Source organism: Gigantopelta aegis, chromosome 6 (genome assembly GCF_016097555.1).
Source record: "Gigantopelta aegis isolate Gae_Host chromosome 6, Gae_host_genome, whole genome shotgun sequence".
Classification (NCBI taxonomy): domain Eukaryota; kingdom Metazoa; phylum Mollusca; class Gastropoda; order Neomphalida; family Peltospiridae; genus Gigantopelta; species Gigantopelta aegis.
This window is the reverse complement of record NC_054704.1, coordinates 50,838,000-50,861,999: the sequence shown is the minus strand read 5'-3', so window position 1 is coordinate 50,861,999 and position 24,000 is coordinate 50,838,000. Positions and strand designations below refer to the sequence as shown.

Here is a 24,000-nt window from a genome sequence, read left to right as displayed (position 1 = left end):
TGAAGACTTCGCCTTCAGGGCCGCTATTCATTATTCCGTATTGCTTCTAGAGGCTTTCAAATGTATCGTTTACTTATCTAATGTATCCGTGGCACTATGTTGGTTTACGTGCAAAGGTTTGCGTGTTTAGTTTGTTAACTGGCCACAAACACGCTAATAATTCTATGCCACAATACCGTTAGCTTATGTTATTATATATGCACAAACGTCCGATGCGTTTATATAACGGTCTTGGTAACACGCGGATCATGGTGTTTCATCTCATTAATGTTTTAAACAGAAGTCTTTGTCTTAGAACCGTCTACTTTAAAGATTATGAGGGAAGCATACAACTAACGGGTATAAATAGGAGTAAAAGTTAAAGCTAAGGTTTGTTTTGTTTAACGACACCACCAGAGAACGTTAATTTATTGATAATGGACTACTGAATGTTAAACGCTTGGTAATTTCGACTTATAGTTTTCCATTAGTAGCAAGAGATCTTTTACATGCACTATCCCACCGACAGGACAGCATTTACCGTGACCATTGGTATACCAGTCGTGGTGCACTTGCTAGAACGAGAAGTAGCCTAATGGGCCCACCAACAGGAATCGATCCTAGACCGACCGCACCTCAGTTGAACACTTTACCACTGTGCTACACCCTAGTCCAGTCATTTTATGGAAAAATTTGACATACCCTCAACAAAATTGCAACAAAAAGTTTTTGTTGCGCAATGCATTCGCATTAATGGTGTGTATCACATACAAAAAGTCCCAAAGTTTCGGACAAGGGGAACACCTTATTTTTATTTATTTTTTATTTTTTTTAGGGGGGAGGGGGGGGGGGGTGAGTGTGGGGGTGTATAGCCTTTTATGGAAACACCTGAAAAAAAGTTATAAATAATTTTTGTTTAATTTTATCAACTGAAATTGTTTTATTTGTATGTTATTTGTTATAAAGATAATCCTATAGTACAGTGCGATGTTAAATCAGGGTCGAATCCAGAGCGAGGGTGGGTGGGGATGCACACCCTAGTCTCAGCCCGCGAAAATTGATTCTAATTTTGGTTAATCTACAAAACTGTAATACACTTAGATCACGTTTTTATAAAATGGAGTGAAAAAGCAGGTTTTATATCGATAAATACCATGGAAATCCCCGTGACCCAATTACTTTAAATAATTTTGAAATTTAGTATTCTGATGTCACCGGTAGATGTCGCTCGAAGCACAGAAATGCCTATGTCATTACAAATTTCCCAGAGTGCACACAGACTTGGGGTGCGTTCCTTTCACCTCTCCTGGGCATGTTCCAACTGTTCTGTCCTGGACAGCGAAAGGAATGAGTTTGGAACAGGAAGTTACTTTACCAACATGGGTGTTTCTGTTGAAGAAGTGGTTGCTGCAGCAATCATGATACTTGAATCGGAATAAGACGACAATGATAGTCCGTCACTGACCATGCTGACTATACTACAATGTTTGAAATAATACATTTTATATATAAATCGCAATTAGCCTACATTTGCTATTCGGCACCGGGTACTAGTAGCTAACCTATTGTTATTAGCAATTAGATGCACCGTTTATTATTGTTGGTAGTAGTAGTAGTAGTAGTAGTAGTAGTAGTAGTAGTAGTAGTAGTGGTGGTGGTGGTGGTGGTGGTGGTGGTGGTGGTGGTGGTGGTGGTGGTGGTGGTGGTGGTAGTAGTAGTAGTAGTAGTAGTAGTAGTAGTAGTAGTAGTAGTACAGTCTGTAGGAACCAGAGGTGGGGAGGCACTTCCCGTCCACAGGACGAAAATGGAAAGGTCTTTTTTGTCCTACTCTATTTAAATAAAAGTAACAATATAGCTTGTTATTCCCCCCCCCCCCCCCCCCCCCCCCAAGGTTGTATCCCCTCTCCAGATATCGTAAGACTTAACAAAATTATTGGTTTTAAGGGTTTGTAACGTTTTGTATTGAGATACTTACTTGTCTGCACTTTATTATTAATAAAAATGTTCACGAACTGTGAAGAAAAACCTCACAAATGAACGACAAGCAAACGACAACAACTCGGATGTTGATTGCGCGAACCGTGCACGAGAAAACAAACCGAACCAAAATGATAACGGTCACGTGGTATACCAACGTCTGTGACGTTGAAGCGGGAAGATCCCCTTGAAAAATAGATTAGACCTTGTCTGCTCAACGTTTTTTTCAGACGCGCGTGCGTTTTTAAGAAATACGAAAAATGCATTTTGTGGTACTACAAACACCGAGATTACCAGGATTACCAAAAAACACTTCAGGTGAATGGAAATGTATATCCTAAATAATAAAATGTAAGTAAAGTGTAATTTTATTTGTGAGAAAATGGGTTTAATAGCGAAAAACAACGGCGTAATGTTTAACAACTAGGACGTGTCCCTTTAAAGCAAAAAAAACACGATAAACGCATTAAAAAGTTTTTAATTTTATTTTTCAATACGTCACCTTCTTTTTGTAAACAGTCTCACAATATAGTTTTTGTACACAATAACATCAATTGTGCTATAAATAAGGAGCGACCCCCCTCCCCCTTCATATTTGAATTTTTGTTTATCTGACTTAGGCATCATGAGGTGGTTAAATCCCCAGTTAATGCTAGCAATTTACGAACAGTGCATTTACAGACAAAATGTCTGTGATATGACAAGAAAAAAATACACCTTTGGAAAGGCACCTTAAAGTGAATAGTAACAAAACCGTGACTGTCATTTCAATACATGTACACATGTATAATAGAAATGAAACTGTACCCATCACTTTTGATAAGCGACAAGAAAAAAAATCATTTGAGTTAATCCGTCTATTATGGCAGAGGTTTTCACATCTACACGTATGTTTTCTAAAACTCTAAGGGCAATAAAACACGAGGAAGGTTAAACCGGTCTTCCCTCTCGTGAGCACAGTTTCTGGCCCTAGTCAGAAATCGTGCTCGCAACGAGCGTGCTTGAACATTAAATTGATATAAGCACGTTAATTCCCGACATTTGACCTGACAGTCATTTGTGGGCATACATACATACATACAAACCGGTCTTGGTGGCGCAGTGGTTAAGCTATCAGACTACAGGCTGGTAGGTACAGGGTTCGCAGCCCGGTACCGGCTCCAACCCAAAGCGAGTTCTTAAGGGCTCAGTGGGTAGGTATAAGCCCACTACATCCTCTTCTCACTAACCACTAACTAACTAATTAACAACTAACCCACTGTCCTGGACAGACAACTCATATAGCTGAAGTGTGTGTCCAGGACAGCGTGCTTGAACCTTAATTGGATATAAGCACGAAAATAAGTTGAAATGAAATAAATGAAACGAGGAAGGTTGGTGAGCGTTTAGACGTTTTTCAAGGTGACTAAACTAATTAATGTCGCAGTATGTTTTGTATAAACGACACCGCCATTGATATGCGTCGACTGTTGGATGTCACACATTTAGTAATTTTGACACGTAGTACTCAGAGGATGCCCGCTACATTGTTCCATTGGCAGTAGGAGATCTAGATCATTTATATGAACCTTCACATAGACATGACAGTACATACCACGACCTTTTATATACCAGTCGTGGGCTATTGGATATTAAACATTTGGTAGTATTCAGAGGAAGTCTGCTACATTTTTTTCTATTAGCAGCAAGATATCTAGATATTTTATATGAACTTTCCCATAGACATGATAGCACATACCACGACCTTTGATGCGACCAAAACTGCGTGTGCTGTTCCTCAGCGTGGTGCAAGGTTGATTTCAGTGACAGAGCTTATCTTCTGCGGTATCGTTTAGGCTGGTACAATCTAGGATCGATTCCCGTCGGTGGGCCCATTAGACTATTTCTCGTTCCAGCCAGTGCTCCACGACTGGCATAACAAAGGCCGTGGTATGTACTATTCTGTCCATGGAGTGTTGCATATAAAACCCTTAAGCATGTTCGACGCCATATTTGATATAAACGTAATTACAGTGTGTTGAGTCATTAAATAAAACACTCCAGTATCGTTTAAAACTTTAAATGATTTCTACAAATATCTTTGATGTTTTCAAGTCTATACATATTTTTTGTTTTTAAAATATTACATGTGTGATAAATGGTGTTGATAGTCCGGTGCTATGTTGTTATTTCTTCTCTCTCTCTCTCTCTCTCTCTCTCTCTCTCTCTCTCTCTCTCTCTCTCTCTCTCTCTCTCTCTCTCTCTCTCTCTCTCTCTCTCTCTCTCTCTCTCTCTCTCTCTCTCTCTCTCTCTCTCTCTCTCTAATAATATTTGTTTATATATATATATATATATAAACAAATATTATTATTATTTTTTAACCTCATCTTCATACACTTTGACATTAACGTCTTGTATTGAAATATTGTTTTGTTTAATTTTGTGAAGAAATTTTAAAATTCATTTCAAGTATTTTATGTTGGTATGTGTGCACCATTGGTTCTAATTCAATGATGCAACTTTTCACAGTATTTTACACTGTTTTAATTTACTTTTGTTACCCAGTCGCCGATAAGTCTTTCGTGCTGAGAAGTCATTAAACTTTTATTCACTCGTGGTCATTAAAGTAAAATCTCAAATGGGTGGGGATGCACTATCTCCTATTTGTTTGAACTGAAAGGGTGTGCTGAGCTGAGAAAAGTTGCCCAGGAAAAACTCTAATATAGGATAAAAAAAATTGGCAACTTAATGTAGATGTTACTATATGATATGGGAGGGACATCTTAAGAGATATGTACGTAGCTCTGTAATAGAGGTCGCTTGAGCAGGTTTGATTTCACGTGTTTATGGAAATCTGTCACAAGCAAACCAGGTCCGTAGGAACAATATGTGAAGCGAGGGTGGGGTGGGTGGGAGGCGAGAAGGAACGCACACGCTTTGTATATGTGTGGGGTGGGGGGGGTGGGGGTGGGAGGGGGGGCGGGAGGGACAAAAGAACAGTTTTTAGAACAAAAGTATCCATGCTTTGGACATCACGTGGGAAGCACCCCCTACACTCACCCACACACTGCCTCTGATTCTCAGGGGCATGCGAACAGTAGTGAATCTGCTCTCATTAAGCCAGATTTTGTTTTTGTTTTTTAAAGCACATGCCCATAATTTTTATCAATCGACAATAAGATACTTTTTTTTTCACTCGTACATTTGCTAAACATTTCAATACATGTACAGACAAAACTATATTAAGCAGCCACCTAATTAAGCATAAAAAAGTGGCCTCTTAGGACAGGTGGTCTCAGCATGTTTTAAAAAAAGTCCGTGTTTATCGAACAAGTAATGAAACGGTGAGCTCTGAACGAATAGAAATAAAAAAAAGAAAAAAACCACATCCCGTTACCCCTGCCTGCACACAAACGCAAGAAGCGACAGTTAATGTATTTGAGGTAAGATGAGACGTCATGGGTAGTTTAGTTTGATGGCGGAGCTTAACAATTTCTGCTACATAGCGGGAACGCTATACACCCGTTACGACTTTCTCCAAACACTCAGGCCGCTGTGAGGCAGGGCGCACTTTTCTGGCCGTGCTTAAATGCGTGATATGTTGTAACCTCAGCGATTATTACGAGCTTACGGAATTGCGGTTATAACATTTCGCATAATGTAATAAGCTGATATTTTGTGAATTATAACATATTTTATGCAGACGGATATATTATTACTTTTTTTTTTTTTTACCACTCTCTGCAATGTGACATTCAGTTAAGCATAATGGATCGCTGTTTTCGTTTATTTTTTATGTGATATATAAAAGCTTAATTGGAAAAAAAAAGTTATAAGAAAATCAGCATTAAAATGCCTAAAGCATTCCTTATCAAGAAATATCACAAAAGGCATGCTCTTTACAAGAATAACAGTTTGCAGAGTTCATCTAATGAATGTGACAGGAAAGATACATTGGCAACAGATTCAAGTGGAGTAGAACATCCTTCTGATTTTCCCCGTGAGTATATTATTATTATTATTATTATTATTTATTATTATTAAAAAATTGAACAAAAACAAACATTAACATATTAGATAATTTTTTATAGTCATTACTATTTGCATTAATTGTTTTGAAAGCATTCATTAGATTAAAAAAAAAAAACAATATACTTATGTATGTATGTATGTATGTATGTATGTATGTATGTACTGTTATATTTTTTAAAATTGGGACTTAATGGGGAATATCTCACGCTTAATAATTAAAAATCTTGTTCCTTATTATATTAAAAAACAAAAACATGTTTTTCGCTTGTGCTATATGTTATTATAAGTATACAAATACAAACCTCATGTAGTGACCACCTCTAATACGCAGCCATCTGTTTTATACATTCAGCTTATTTAAATAAAATCGAATAGATTCGGACCTGTATTAAGCAGCCACTTGTTTTAAGATGCTGCACTAAGGTTTGAATGTTTTAATCCAATGTATGTGTTTGTTAAATGAAATTCAGTAGGTTTTGGCCTGTGTTAGACAGCCACCTGTTTAAAGAGACCACTTTCTGTGACTTCATGTTGGTGATAACTTAACTGAGGCTGTACATAACATATTATGGCCGCTGAGTCTAATTTCTGAGGTGCGTACCGTTTTTGTTTCATGACATACAGTTTATTTTGAGTTAGAAAAGTTTGTTTTGTTTAAAGATATTATTAGAGTCTTAGAGCCTAGCGCAAAACTGCAACTTTTTTAAACTTTTTTTTTCAATCAACAGCATGATATATTTTATATGCACTTTCCCACAGACAAGGAGGGGGGGGGGGGGATTTAGCTTAGTCGGTTGAGCGCTCGCTTGAGGTGCTTGCGTCGCAGGATCGAACCACCTCGGTGGACCCATTCAGCTGATTGGGGGGGGGGGGGAGGGTTCTCGTTCCAACCAGTGCACCACAACTGAACAAAGGCCGTGGTATGTGTTTTCCTGTCTGTGGGAAAGTGCATATAAAAGATCCCTTGCTGCATTAGAAAAGAAGTAGCGGGTTTCCTCTGATGACTACGTGTCAGAATTACCAAATGTTTGACATCCAATAGCCGATGATTAATTGACCGATGTGTTCCACTGGTGTCGATAAATGAAACAAACTTTAACTTTTCCCACAGACAGGATAGCACCTAGCACGGATTTGAGATAACAGTTGTGGGACACCGGTTGGCAAGGGGGAAAAACGATTGAGAGAATGAGTCTATCAAGGAACGGGAATTCTATTAACGTGCTCATATCCACTGAAGGTTCAGGCACGCCCATCCCGGACTTAGCCTCTGACATCGCCACTGACCAACTCAGGGACGGGAGTGGTGAGGGGGTGGGGTGGGGTGGATAGGAGATTGCTCTATCAAGGGATTGAATGTTTAACAACACACTAGCACGAAACAATGACATTGGCTGTTGGGTATCAAGCAAAGGTGCCAAGAGGGTTCGACCCTAGAACCCAAACATCTCGAGGGGGGAGGGGGAATTCTACCTACATAGCTAGATATCGTCCCTTTATTTTGAGTTTCTACAAACCACAAAACGACCATAAACATATTGGATTTGTCAAAATGCGATAATTTAAGCAAAACCTTGAAAAGTACTGAAAAGTTAACGGTAAAAATAATACATACATACATATATATATATATATATATATATATATATATATATATATATATATATATATATATATATATATTCTACACTGCCTTATAACCAGGGTAAGCAGAGTTATTTTCAAGTACAAAATGAAGCATGAAACTTTTAACACAAACTTTGCATTTGTGTAGCGTGGGGGCGGGAATTAGCTCACTCGGTTGAGTGTTCGCTTGAGGTGCTTACGTCGCAGGATCGAACCACCTCGGTGGATCCATTCAACTGATCGTTTTGTTTCTCGTTCCAACCAATGCACCACAACTGGACAAAGGCCGTGGAATGTGTTTTTCTGTCTGTGGGAAAATGCATATAAAACAAATCCCTTGCTGCATTAGAAAAAAAGAAGCTGGTTTCCTCTGATGACTACTTGTCAGAATTACCAAATGTTTGACATCTAATAGCCGATGATTAATTAATCAATGTGCTCTAGTGGTGTCGTTAAACAAAACAAACCTTTTTTGTGTAGCGTAAAGAATTTAATGGAAGACATAAATTTGATTTTTTTTCGTTTATAAATGCGGAGGTAGTACTATTTCTATTTATTTACATATAAAACTGGTTTCCACAACAAAAGGCAAATAAGTCCTTTCTGGGAATCATCTACGCGTTGTGGTATCACACTGACATTGGGAAAGTCATACAATGCGGTTTTATCATTTACACGAACGAGTTGACGTGTACTGGCTGGAAGAACAAAGAGTCCACACGGGAAAATGTGCGCGTGGGATCGACCGGAAGTGACACGCTATGTTAAGACATTCTTTCTTTTTCTTTTCAACTTATATTCGTGCTTATATCCAATGAAGGTTCAAGCACGCTGTCGTGGGCACACACATACACACACCTCAGCTATATCTGTGCTGTCTGTCCAGTGGTCAGTGGTTAGTGAGAGAGAAGAGGGTGTAGTGGTCTTACACCCGCCCAATTACACCCGTCGTTAAAACTGGCTTTGGGTGGGAGCCAGTACCGGGCTGCGAACCCTTTACCTACCAGCCTTACGTCCGATAACTTAACCACAACACCACCGAGGCCGGATAAGACATTCTAACGCAGATGTGCGTAAATCAAGATCAGATGGGTCATGTGTGTAGTTAAAGATGAAGTTTGGTTTATTTAAAGATTCAAAAAGTTTGTTTTGTTTAACGACACCACTAGAGCAGATCGATTTATTAATCATCGGCTATTGGATGTCAAACATTTGGCAATTCTGACATTTAATCTTAGAGAGTAAACCCGTTACATTAGTAGCTAGGGAATATTTTATATGCACTATCCCACAGACAGAATAGCACATACCACGGCTTTTGATATGCCACTCGTGGTGCACAGGCTTGAACGAGAAATAGCCCAAATGGGCCATGGACGAGGATCGATCCTAGACCGAAGTGCATTAGGCAAACGCTTTACCATTGGGCTACGTCCTCCGCCCCCCCCCCCCCCCCGTTTTGTTTAACGGATACCGATTAATTAAAAGCATATTGATTAATTAATCATCGGCTATTGGATGTCAAACATTTGGTATTTCTGATACGTAATCTTTGAAGAAAACCCACTAAATTTTTCTATTAGCAGCAAGGGATCTTTTGTATGCATTTTCCCACACACAGAGCAGCACATACCATAACCTTTGATATACCATTCGTAGTGCTCTGGTGATGAACCTTCTATGTTCTTTGTCCTACTCTCTCCTACCTACTAATTTCGGCTGTTGTAATTTGTTTGTTTTTTACTAGTACATTACACATTCGTGCTTAAATTATCAGTTAAATTGTCAAATCCATTGTGCATGCACATGGCCCATCGGAAAACGATAGTTCTTGTAATATATGTGACAATCTAATTAAAATTAGCTTCACTATTACATGTGGATCTAACAGCAGCCCGTTGGAGCTCATGTCCAGTTGACCTTTCATTCGACCTATCAAAACCTTACTTGCAAAATCATGCCAGTAATTTGAATGTTTTATAAAAAACATTTGGGTTTATGCCGAGGGTATACGAAATGATTCGGGTGAATTACGAAGACGAAAAAAAAAAAAAAAAACCGTGATGGTATAGCCATAAAATCTGTTTATACTAGTATACAATCCAGAGTTTATTACTTCACTTTTCCCCCCTGTTTTTTCAATGTTGAAATAGACCAACAAATTCGCCTATTGCATAAATAGTCTCGACCGATATTTTTAGAATTTGTATGCTCCCGAATAACGTTATAAAAGGCGAAGTGTAATTGGTCGATATTTAAATTGTTATTTATAGATGAAATGTCACCTGGACATGGGAGTCCATGCAATGTTGTTAAATCTACTGGTAGACCAGTAGAGCTAATTTTAATCGGATTGTATATGTGATGGATATTATATTTCCATATGATACAGCCAAGTTCCACAATTGTTATCTAAGAAAGATACAGTTAAAGTTTGTTTTGTTTAACGACACCACTAGAACACATTGATTAATTAATCATCGGCTATCGGATGTCAAACATTTGGTAATTGCGTCTCGTTGTCATCAGAGGAAACCCGCTACATCTTTCCTAATACAGCAAGGGATCTTTTATTTGCACCAACCCACAGACAGGATAGCACATGCCACGGCCTTTGATATACCGGTCGTGGTGCACTGACTGGAACGAGAAATAGCCCAATGGGCCCACCGGGGATCAATCCGACACCGATCACGCATCAAGCGAGCGATTTAGAAGGCTTTTATCGATAGATTTTATTTTAGACCTTTAATAATTTCCCTCTTTATAACGCTTTTAATTGTTTTGAGCCACTACTAAGCGTTTTAGATTTTATTCTCAGTTTTGGTATTAAATTTAATTTTGGCTTTAATTTTATATTTAATTTGAGTTTTTCAAGATTTTGTAATCTCCATTTATGCCTTCCCCGCCCAACCTCGTTTTCTTTTTACAGACGGTTTGACCGAAATCAAACCTGTCGACGATGGGCATGCTTAAATCCAACGTTTACTGAAACCCAACGTTTACATAAGTATATGCCGTCCATTTTTTGAGTAAGAGAGAGAACATAATAAAGCTTCCCATGCATACATGCATGTATACATAGATATACAGATAGACACACACACACACATAGACATACAGACAGACACACACACACACATAGACATACAGATAGACACACACACACACATAGACATACAGACAGACACACACACACACATAGACATACAGACAGACACACAAACACACATAGATATACAGACAGACACACACACACACATAGATATACAGATAGACACACACACACACATAGACATACAGACAGACACACACACACACATAGACATACAGATAGACACACACACACACATAGACATACAGACAGACACACACACACACATAGATATACAGATAGACACACACACACACATAGACATACAGACAGACACACAAACACACATAGACATACAGACAGACACACACACACACATAGATATACAGATAGACACACACACACACATAGACATACAGACAGACACACACACACAGACATAGATAGACAGATAGACAGACACACACACACACACATAGACATACAGACAGACACACACACACACATAGACATACATACAGACACACAAACACACATAGACAGACAGACAGACAGACACACACACACATAGACAGACAGACAGACACACACACACATATAGACAGACAGTCAGACACACACACACACATAGACAGACAGACACACACATACATAGACAGACATACAGACACATAGATAGACACACACACACATAGATAGACAGATAGACAGACAGACACACACACACATATACAGATCGACAGACACACACACACACATAGACAGATAGACACACACACACACACAGACAGACACACACACACATAGACATATAGACACACACAGAGATATACATATAGACAGACAGACACACACACACACACATAGACAGATAGACAGATACACACACACACATAGACAGATACACAGATAGACAGACACACACACACACACATAGACAGATAGACATACAGACAGACACACACACACACACACACACATAGACAGATAGACACACACACAGATAGACATATAGACAGACACACACACACACACACATAGACAGATAGACAGATACACACACACACACACATAGACAGATACACAGATAGACAGACACACACACACACACATAGACAGATAGACAGACACACACACATATATACAGATAGACACATACACATACATACATAGATAGACAGATAGGCACACACACACACACATAGACAGACAGACAGACACAAACACACACACAAATAGATAGACACATACACAGACATACATAGATAGACAGATAGACACACACACACACATATATAGACAGACAGACAGACAGACGCACACACACACATAGATAGACAGACACACACACCCACACACACACATAGATATACATATAGACAGACAGACACACACACACATACACACTCACACACACACACATAGATAGATATATAGATATACAGACAGACAGACAGACAGACAGATAGATAGATAGATAGATAGATAGATAGATAGATAGATATATAGATATATAGATACATGCAGATATATATATATATATATATAGACACACACACACAAACACACACACACACACACACACACACAGACGCATGCTATAGACACATAAACAGACACACACACACACATAGACAGATAGACACACACACACACACACATACACACACACACATAGACAGATACACAGATATACAGACAGACACACACACCCACACACATAGACAGATAGACAGACACACACACACACACACATATACAGATAGACACATACACACACATACATAGATAGACAGATAGACACACACACACACATATATATAGACAGACAGACAGACGCACACACACACACATATATAGACAGACAGACACACACACACACACACATAGATATACCGATAGACAGACAGACACACACACACACACATAGATAGATATATAGATAGACAGACAGACAGACAGACAGATAGATAGATAGATAGATAGATAGATAGATAGATAGATAGATAGATAGATAGATAGATAGATAGATAGATAGATACATATATAGACACACACACACACACAGACGCATGCTATAGACATATAGAAAGACACACACACACACATAGACATATACACAGATAGACAGACACACACACACACACACATATACAGATAGACACATACACACACATACATAGATAGACAGATAGACACACACACACATATATAGACAGGCAGACAGACAGACGCACACACACACACATAGATAGAGAGACAGACACACACACACACACATAGATATACAGATAGACAGATACACACACACACACACACTCACACACACACATAGATAGATATATAGATAGACAGACAGACAGACAGATAGATAGATAGATAGATAGATAGATAGATAGATAGATAGATAGATAGATAGATAGATACATACATGCATATATATATATATATATATATATATATATATATATATATATATATATATATATATATATATATACATACACACACACACACACACAGACGCATGCTTGCATGCATGAATACATACATACATGCATGCATACATACATACGTACATGCATACATGCATACATACACACATACATACATACATACATACATACATACATACATACATACATACAGGCATGGATGCATGGATGCCTCAATAGCTCAGAACGTATCGTGGCAAGTCTGCAATCTGCAGACGATTCGGTGCCATAGGTTTGAGTCCCAGCAACGGCATGGGATAATTTGGGAGGCCAGAAAGAATTTAATTATCCCCTGCGCTAGTGCGTTAATATCTATGTATGTAACAGTCAACCTCGACATACATACAATATAGATATCCATACATAAGTACAGACATGATACCTAAGTGTGAACCTACATACATCTGCAAACCATGGGTGCAACCATCCATCCATCCATCCATCCAACCAACCATCCATCCAACCATCCATCCATCTACCCTAGTGATTTCCCTAGAAATTAGGCAAGGCATGGTAGACCAAACACTTTTGGGGCATTTTCACCATTTTCGGGGCACTTGTTTTTCATTAAAAATACACAAAAATTAATTGAAATAAACATTAATGTAATTGATGTGCTTGCTTTAATAAATGAATGGCAAAAGATATAAAATGCATTTTTTTGTTAATTAATAATACCTTTTTTGTGCTTTATAAAGGCAATTTTAGAATTAATTACTGAAAAAGGCTTGTTTAATCTCAGGGCAGCATGGTGCTGATTAAGGCAAGATGGTGCTAGACTATTGAGGCATGGTGCTGCACCATGCTAAACAAGCTAGGGAAAACACTATACCCATCCACCCAACCATCCATTCATCCATATCATTCATTCCTCCATTACCAAGTCTTGTACAGATCCTGCATATTAAAAATACCTCTACGGGGTCAAGTCTGCTTTAAAGATCGACCTCTGCATAATAATATTATTGTATTTTATTATATTATTTTTTTCTCGCTAGATCTATCCCACTTTTAATGTTTATTGTTTTCGCAGCTTCATTCAGAAGTGCTATATACACATGAATGAAAGACAGCTTGTCTTTCGAAATCCTACTCCCCATTTCCTGTCTATTCTGGGGAAACCAGGTTTTTTTAAAGTCGCATCCTCTTCTGTTTTTGTCATAAAGTATGTCCGCTTCTTTATTCGAAATGGCTGGAGATCTTTCTCCCATTGTGTGATGATCTACGGGGTTAGACCCTGAAATCGGCTTTCCGTGACCAATGTAACTGTTTCAGCTTCATTCACGAAACTGAACACGACACTGAATAGAGTTTTCTCCCTTTAATATTTTAAAAAAGGTCTTGTCGGTATTACAGAATGTCTTTACGGGCAAACATCAAGGGCGAATTATTGGCGTCCCGAACTTCATTCACAAAACCGTGTGTCATTGAGAAAATTTAAGAGGCCGCCTCATTTTCAGTGGGGAAGAACATTAAAAAACAAAACAACAAACGGGACATGCTTGATGTATCGTGTTTCGAGTTCTAGTGATCACAATGGCTAAGATAAGGCATTGAATAAGCCGCAAAAATCACTTTGCAAGTTGTTAAAAAGAACCACTCATACCCATTGTGAAGTCGTTTGCGGGCCAGGCCAAACCGTATAGGCCTACCTACAATAACTGCTTGACTCACGTGACAAGAAGAAGAACGACAACGACAATAACGACGACGATAACAACAACAACAACAGCAGCAATAATAATAATAATAATTGATACATATGTATATTGTGACTTCTAAAGGATGATCGATCCTTGTCGGTGGGCCCGTTGGGCTATTTCTCGATCTAGCCACTGCACCACGACTGATATACCAAAGGCCGTGGTATGTGCTATCCTGTCTGTGGGGTAGTGCATATAAAAGATTACTTGCTACTGATAAAAAAATGTAGCGGATTTCCTCTCTAAGATTACATGTCAAAAATTACCAAATGTTTGACATCAAATAGCCGATTATTAATTAATCAATGTGCTCTAGTGGTGTCGTTAAACAAACAAACGTTTTCGAAAGGAGGCTTTAACTTGTCTTCACTGTTTACGTTATAACTAACTCCTTAGTTTTAAGAGGAGAGGTTCCAACAACATGGATATTTGTTTTTTGTTTATATGTTCATATCTGTATCTATACACAAATAGACAGACAGACAGACGTCTCGAATTCATCTTGGAACCTGATTCTTGACGACAGACAGACAGACAAATATTTTAGATTAGATCGATTTTGCATTGTTTTTGGAGTATAGTCTTTTATTGACTACATCACTGCAACATTTTGCTATCAGCGCCTTTGTCCCAGAGTTGGCAGAATGTTACCCTAATCATGAATCTATAAGACATTAAATGTAATTTTCTAAATATTTGACTCTGAAAAAATTTAATTTATCGCCAAAGATCCAGTTTCTATCATTCTTAAATACTGGATATGAACAAAAAAAAACCCCAACTAATACATGCATGGCTGACCAACCTGAATTTGAAAATGGCTACCCTAAACCTAAATTTGAAAACTGACAACTTGGTTTGGGCATGTGTTGTATTTCGAACGTTTTGAACATTGTATCAAGAACAACACAAAGTTTGAAAAAAGAAGTTTTTTCTTACATTTGCTTGAATACTATTAGTACCATTACATTAATTTTCCGTACGGTTTGTACGTTGTAACGCTGCGCTCATCGGAAGATGAGGAAGACCACGTCGGTACAAAACAAGACAAGGTGGTAGATCGTATTGGCTTAATTAAAAGGGAAGTCTTATTGATGAATAATAGCCAAACATATGTATTAGCTTAAATTTTCATTTGAAATGTAACGATTATACCTTGAAACACGTGCTGAAATTTCATTTACTAATAATTCCAATCTCTAAAAATGCCTTTGTTATAAACCCTTCGATTGGTCAAATTCGTATCACGTGATGATAAAAACTGACATTCATAGCACCATGAATCTCAGTTTAACGCTATTTTTGCCTTATAGCCGGAACTACTTTATGAATTATGTCAACAAAGAAATCCCCGAGGAATTTCCTTGAGATTCTATTTTTAGACATCAAACAGTAATCGTCTGCTGTCAAACTTCCAAGTTAGACATCGTAACATATCAGATGTTCCTATACAATTTTTTTGAGATTTTAATTTAAACACGTTAAATCTCACGAATACTTGAAGTCACACACACGCCAAAACCATCCTGTGTTGTCGCCACTTCCACAATTACAAGACCAGTAAACACAGAAACTCGCGACACACCTGTTTCATCCATTTCCGGAAACATTGAAACCACTTTCTCCATGTAAAATCTATCAACACACGGAATTTTGACGCACTCAAAATTTGATAACTGTAATTTCAACGTCGTAATTGGTAAATCTGGACAGTAATAAAAAAAATGGCGCCCATGCACAGTTCGTAATTAAATATTCATATACCAACCACATATAAATTATACCATACAAAATAGGTCGCTTCAGACATTTTTATTACAGGTTAAAAGTTATTGAAATTACTTACGTTATATGTTTATAGTGAATTCAAAATGATTTTAGTTGGTATTGACATTTAATGCAAAAAATTAATATGAATTGTAGTAATGATTGTAACATTGTCATTCTCTCATTCGGCTATTGACGGAAAAAGCCGAACCACCATAGGGATTCCACTAATGTTGAGTATGAATTTCGTATTAATAAAATAGTAAATAGTTGGAAAATAGAGTTCACTTTTTATTTCAAAGAGCTTTACATTAATGACATGGTTATGTGTTTGGAATTAACGCGCTACGCCATTCATACAGTGTGTAAAGCGGTTTTGCGTTTCATACTAGCATGAAACAAAAACAATTTCACGTTCAATTCTTAACTATTTGTACGTTTATATTACTGGAAAATGAAATACGGGGCTAAGGGTGACTAACAGGTTAACGCATGACGTCACATTTTGAATTTTAATGTCATCTTCATATTGAAAAAAAAAGTTACTATTTAAATATAGTATATACTTTATATTTTTCGCCGAAATTCTTGAGAAAATAACAGAACAATTTTTAATGTTTGGCAACACATTACAATTACCTCGTGTTAGTTAAAAGTTAAAGTCTGTTTTGTTTAACGACACCACTAGAGCACATTGTCAAACATTTAGTAATTCTGACACGTAGTCATTAGAGGAAACTCGCTACATTTTTCCATTAGCAGCAAGGGATCTTTTATATGCACATACCACTGCCTTTGACCAGTTGTGGTGCTCTGAATGGAACGAGAAAAAACTCAGTTAGTTGAATGGACCCTCCGAGGTGGTTCGATCCTGCGACGCAAGCACCTCAGGCGAGTACTAAACCGATTGAGCTAAATCCCGCCCCCTCGTGTTATTTTATGCAAAGATTATATGTTGGATCGACTTTGTAATTATTTGTCACAAATAACCCTCTGATACTTGTAGCTTTGAGGATGCACCTTTAAAACATTTCCCGATATTGTAGCTTTAATAACTATATAATAACATTATTAACGTCATACCACGGAGTCCATTTAGCGTAACAACTAAACCGTTTATTACGGTTATAACTGGTTTGTGATTTATTATCTTTAATGTCCGATTACAGATTTTACGCAAAACGTTTGTAGGGCCTACTAAGCATTGTTAGGCATTTTTACGTAATAACTGTTGAAACGATCCGTTATTTGTACCTACGAGAGGCCACTGACCGTTAAACAACTAGAAATCAATTACCACCACACCTATTCCCTTTCCTCCAAAGTAGAGTAGACCCCCCCCCCCCCTCCCCACTTTCTCCCCCAAAAAAGCAAGAAGGAAAAGAACAAAGAAAGAAAAGAAAGAAATAAAAAAAGAAATGTTGTGTTTCTGGTAACATGTCGAAACAAAATAGATTAGGCCAGTATTTTTTAATTTTAAGGTTTACGAACAAGAACTTTTGTGCACAAAGGTAGGAGGAAGGGGAAAAAAAAAAAACAAAACAAACCTGTTTGGGGTGTATCAGTAGGGGTGAGCGAAATAGCGAATCGGACCGAAAGAGAGCGACCGAAGACGAATTAACAATTCGTATCTACAACGGTATATTTATTGACGAAATAAGTGTTATTTCTCACTGTTACCTTACGAAATGCGCCACAGTAGACTAGAATGGTAACTTTTTTCTTTCTTTAGAGCTATTTGTGAAAGTCGACGGCAAAAAAATTAAAAATAAAAGTGAAAAATACGACTTTTTTTTTTTTTATTTGAGCAAAATTTACGTCGGCGGGTTCGTAAACCGAATAATAACAAAATACTGGCCTTAGGTAGGTTTTTTTTCAATTTTTTTTTTTAATTTATTTATTTTTTATTACTATTTTTTTTAAATAGCCTGTAAAATTACTGCAGGTCAGGTTACCGGAAACAGTTTTTTTTTTAAATCTTTTTTTCATAATCATGAATATAGAGGTGTATTTCTTTTAACTGCTAACAAACATGCTCACCTTTGCTTGTAGCTAGTTCATTGTGGGATGGTCTTGTGCGAAAAATAAATATAAATAAATAAAAGAAGAAGACTGCTGGTCTTTGTTTGTGCTGAATAGTTTTTGATGCATACTACCCACATAATAACATCAACTGATTTGCAGCCACCTAATTGACTAGAACATCCAGCGTGCATGAAAACATATACTGCACAGTCTCGTGTGTCCCAACGAAAATAAAGTGCAGTTCTGTCAAAGTCAGCCATGCATCAAAATCATTTCAGCAAGCCAACAAAGGAAAAGGATGTAACGTTTAGTTAAGAAACCATTTACACCATGTTCTTTGACAAGTGAGACGTATGTGTCTGAAATATGGGAATTGTGACTACTTTAGTCTAGAGTATTGAAGAAGAAACCCGCTGCCGTCAAATAGAATACGTTTACTCATATGCAGTCATAAGTCGTCACAGGGGGGCGGGACGTAGCCCAGTGGTAAAGCGCACGCCTGATGCGCGGTCGGTCTAGGATCGATCCCTTTCGGTGGGCCCATTGGGCTATTTCTCGTTCCAGCCAGTGCACCACGACTGGTATATCAAAGGCCGTGTTATGTGCTATCCTGTCTGTGGGATGGTGCATATAAAAGATCTCTTGCCACTAATAAAAAAAATGTAGCGGGTTTCCTCTCCATGTCTGTGTCAAAATTATTATATATTTGACACCCAATAGCCGATGATTAATAAATCAATGTGCTCTAGTGGTGTCGTTGAACAAAATAAACTCAAAGTCGTCATAGTACTGACCTCGGTGGTGGGTTCTGGGTTAGCACCCGGATACCGACCTCCTCAGTATTGAGGCGTACGGTTACTACACCGACTTCTCTCTCACTAACCCAAAAAACCACTGGCAGGATGTCCTAGACAGACAGTCCACATAGCTGAGGTGCGTGCTGAGAACAGCGTGCTTGAACCTTCATTGGGGTAATAAGCACGAAAATAAAAGAAATAAAATGAAACGAGTCTCCACATCCTAAAAGACAGTTCAACAAGATACACGGAGTGGCGTAGGCGAAGGGGAGAGGGGAGGGGCAGAGGGGCAACTAGGGCTTAGGGCTTATTGAATTTTATAAGATCATACATACATACATACATACATACATACATACATACGTAGTGTGGGTTGCCCCGTCCAATACCCCCCCCCCCCCCCCCCCCATATAAAATCCTGGCTACGCCAGTGGATACATGTATTTTTGATAGGTCTCACTACACATATCACTTCCGGGTGAGAGTTGATTGATGACGGTCCACTATAGTTCCAAATTGTGACACATGTTATGGTTCACATATTCACTTCTAGGAAATGGTGAAGAATTAAAACAATATGTATGTTTAATGGTAAGCCTTCTGGCTGTATTTTACCCATGTTATTTTGTAATATTGTGCATCGACCTTTTGGGACATGGGTGTACAGCGCGAGAGACAGCCGGAGTGAATCGGTTAATGAACCACCTGTTCGGACCGGTACTACAGCCAGATGCGGTCATATAGCAAAAAACTGCGACAGAAATGTTCTCAATTTTGGAGTGAAAATAAATGCTTATATAATGTATGTTCGCAATGGTGTATGTTGTTAGTGCCAATGAGAATCCGTTCTATTGGCAATCTTCGTTTAAAGTTGGGCAATTTAACATGGGTTTCAATGGCAGATGACATCTGTGTAGTGAGACCATATACCAGTTGTGAAGTACTGGTTGTAACTGGGACGAGCTCACTGGGTATACAAAGAAGTTACGATTTCACAACCCAACACTCCAGATGCATTACTGAAATTACTCGATTTGATTTTATTATATATATATATATATATATATATATATATATATATATATATATATATATATATATATATATATATATATATATAATTGCTCCCAAATCTGACACTTATTTACTTTTCACATTTCCTTTCAGAACATACGAGACCCAACAAGAACTGTGGAGCAGTTGAAACAAGACGTCGATTGTTTGATTTATCAGGTTGTACTCAAGATAAGACTTCGCCATTACGCGCCTATAGTTATGACGTCACACCCGGTTATCACAGCGATCTTGTTTCGAAACCACCGGAAGATTATAAAACGTCACAGAGTGAGAACGTTACTAGTATTTCACCAATAAGGGCAGTAACAGTTACTGTAGTTGGCGGTTTGGGATCATTAAGCACGAAAGACCGTGATGACGTCGATACATTCGACACAGTGTCACGCCAAAGCAGCCGAATATCGTCTGCTATCAACAATACCAGCTTTGTGACACCAAACAACAATTTTTCATCGCCTAGGTTTACTGATACCCGTTTGATATCACCGTTTGCCAGTGACGTCAGTCAAATATCGCCGATAGTCAGTGACGGTTTTTTGATGTCGCCGTGCGTCAGTGACATGAGTATGACGTCACCAAGTGCGAGCGACACGTCACCAAGTGGGAGTGACAGCAGCGCGTCCTCGTGCGGAGGGAAGCCACCGATCACGCAGTTTAACTTCCCAGTGACACCCTGGACAGTGTTGTCTCCGAGAAACGTGCTTCCGGTACACAGGCATCACGTTCCCATTGGACACTACTCGCCAAATTTGATACCAGTTCCCGTTTCCGGTTACTCGCCACGTGTCTTACTTCCACACGTCAGACTTCCGATTCCGATTGTCTCACCAACACAGGTATTCTTTAAAAGACTTACACAAGATGTGAACGTGTCATTAAATGTATGTATGTATGTATGTATGTATGTATGTATATATGTATATGTATGTATGTATGTATGTATGTATGTATGTATGTATGTATGTATGTATGCATGCATGCATGTATGTATGTATGCATGTGTCATTGTATCGATGTATGAATATCTATATATTGTATGTATGTCGAAGTTGACATTTACTTACATAAATATTAAAGCACTGGCGCATGGGATAATTGTTGGGACTCGAACCTGTGCCACCGAATCGCCCGCAACTTTCAGACTTGCTAAGATATGTTTTGAGCTATCAAGATATCCATAAAAAGGATGCTCTTTATCTCAACCATATGCATGGGGCATACAAGCTACGCGGTTAATCCCGCTCACTTGCAGTGCAACATGTATGTATCTATGTATGTATGCATGTATGCATGCATATAATTATGTATGTATGTACGACTGACTCTCTCTCTCTCTCTCTCTCTCTCTCTCTCTCTCTCTCTCTCTCTCTCTCTCTCTCTCTCTAGCTGAGACTGTCTCACTATCACCCCTCCACCCCTCTCTCTCTCTCTCTCTCTCTCTCTCTCTCTCTCTCTCTCTCTCTCTCTCTCTCTCTCTCTCTCTCTCTCTCTCTCTCTCTCTCTCTCTCTCTCTCTCTCTCTCTCTCTCTCTCTCTCTCTCTCTCTCTCTCTCTCTGTGTGTGTGTGTGTGTGTGTGTGTGTGTGTGCATATTCTATCAATAACATATTCATGTGTACGATACCTTCAATTTGTCGTGATTTGTTTTCACAGGACCCTGGTATAGAGTTTATTAACAATGGTTATGGGATAAAGAACCCAATCTTAAAGAAGACGAGCACCAACAGTAACACCACGTTTGAGAAAGCTGGTATGTAAATATTCTATTATGTGATTACCCGTTCCAAGCAGTAGTTTTTTGTGTTATTCATTCATTCATTCATTCATTCATTCATTCATTTTTTGTATGATCAATCATTCTTTCATTCACCCACCCAATCATCCATCCACCCAACCATACATCCATCCTTCCATTTTTCCACCCATCCATCTGAGTATTCATTAATTAATTAATTAATTCATTCATTCATTCATTCATTCATCATTCATTCATTCATGTCATCAATCAATCATTCATTCATCCATGATTCCATTCATTCATCCAGCTATCAATCCATCCATCCATCCATCCTACCATCCACCAATCCATCCATCCATATATTAATTACTTGATTCATTGACTCATTTGGGTATTTCAATCAATCAATCATTCATTCATTCATAAATCCATCCATCCATCCATCCATCCATTCATACATCTACCCGTCTATCTATCCATCCATGCATCTATCCGTCCATGCATGCTTGCATGCATGCATCCATCCATCCATCCATGTATCCGTGTATCCATGTACTAATTAATTCAATTCATTCATTCATCCATTCATAAAAATCATATTGATGTACTTACCTTGTTTGACACCCAATAACCGATCTCTATTTTTGGTCCTGGGGTGTCGTTAAACATTCATTAATTCATTCATTCATCCATCCATCCATCCATTCATTCATCCATCCACTCATTCCTTCCAGACACGTGCAGTGACGATCGGTTCCCGTGTAAGATCTGCGGCAAGGAGTTCACCCTGCAGCGGCTGTTGAACCGCCACATGAAGTGCCACAGCGAGGTGAAGCGCTTCCTCTGTATGGTGTGTCTCAAGGGCTTCAACGACGCCTTCGACCTCAAGCGGCACACGCGCACTCACACAGGTACAGTTGCCATTTACTGTCATGGGTGAGGGTTGATGGTAGAGCTGGGCGGTATACCGTATAATACATATACCGTTCGGTATCGGTATCATGTCAATACCGAGTTATCATATCGAAATTTCGGTATTGAAAAATGCTATCCGCCAAAATAGCTGATAACGAGAGAGAGAGAGACAGAGAGAGAGAGAGAGAGAGAGAGAGAGAGAGAGAGAGAGAGAGAGAGAGAGAGAGAGAGAGGGGGGGAGGAGGGAGAGAGAGAGAGGGGGAGGGGGAGGGAGGGAGGGAGAGAGAGAGAGAGAGAGAGAGAGAGAGAGAGAGGGGGGGGGAGAGGGATGGAGAGAGAGACGGAGGTATGTCCGTGATTTTGTTGGCTGTTCCCTTTCGGACCATTTGTTCGACACCGTCTTCAACTCTGATTATGTTCCCGGAAAAAGCCTAGTGTTTAGCAAACAAATACAATGCATTCATAAGTCACCTTGATATTTCTTTATCATTTTATTTTAAGATTCCCATATAAACAAGCATTGTGAGAGTGCTGCAGGTCCCTTGCCTGGTCCAACACATTTTCGTGTCTCCTACACTCAAGGGCCATAGCCCATTGGGCTATTTCTCGTTCCAGCCAGTGCACCACGACTGGTAATTTATATCAAAGGCCGTAGTATGTACTAACCTGTCTGTGGGATGGTGCATATAAAAGAACTCTTCCTACTAATCAAATAGAGTAGCCCATGAAGTGGCGACAGCGGGTTTCCTCTCTCAATATCTGGTCCTTAACCATATGTCTGAAGCCATATAACCGTAA

The 24,000-nt window shown here is 38.7% G+C and overlaps 1 protein-coding gene across 1 annotated transcript in view; it reads left to right on the top strand.

The window, feature by feature from the left end:
* Positions 1 to 5,763: 5,763 nt before the first annotated feature.
* The window catches only part of LOC121376206 (early growth response protein 1-B-like), a 25,351-nt gene continuing 7,114 nt past the window's right edge, over positions 5,764 to 24,000 (top strand). Inside the window, exons 1-4 of the mRNA XM_041504024.1 lie at positions 5,764 to 5,935; positions 20,642 to 21,387; positions 22,203 to 22,299; positions 23,022 to 23,198. Coding sequence (XP_041359958.1) covers positions 5,788 to 5,935; positions 20,642 to 21,387; positions 22,203 to 22,299; positions 23,022 to 23,198 — 1,168 coding nt within the window. The 5' untranslated portion in view covers positions 5,764 to 5,787. The remainder of the gene's footprint in view (positions 5,936 to 20,641; positions 21,388 to 22,202; positions 22,300 to 23,021; positions 23,199 to 24,000) is intronic.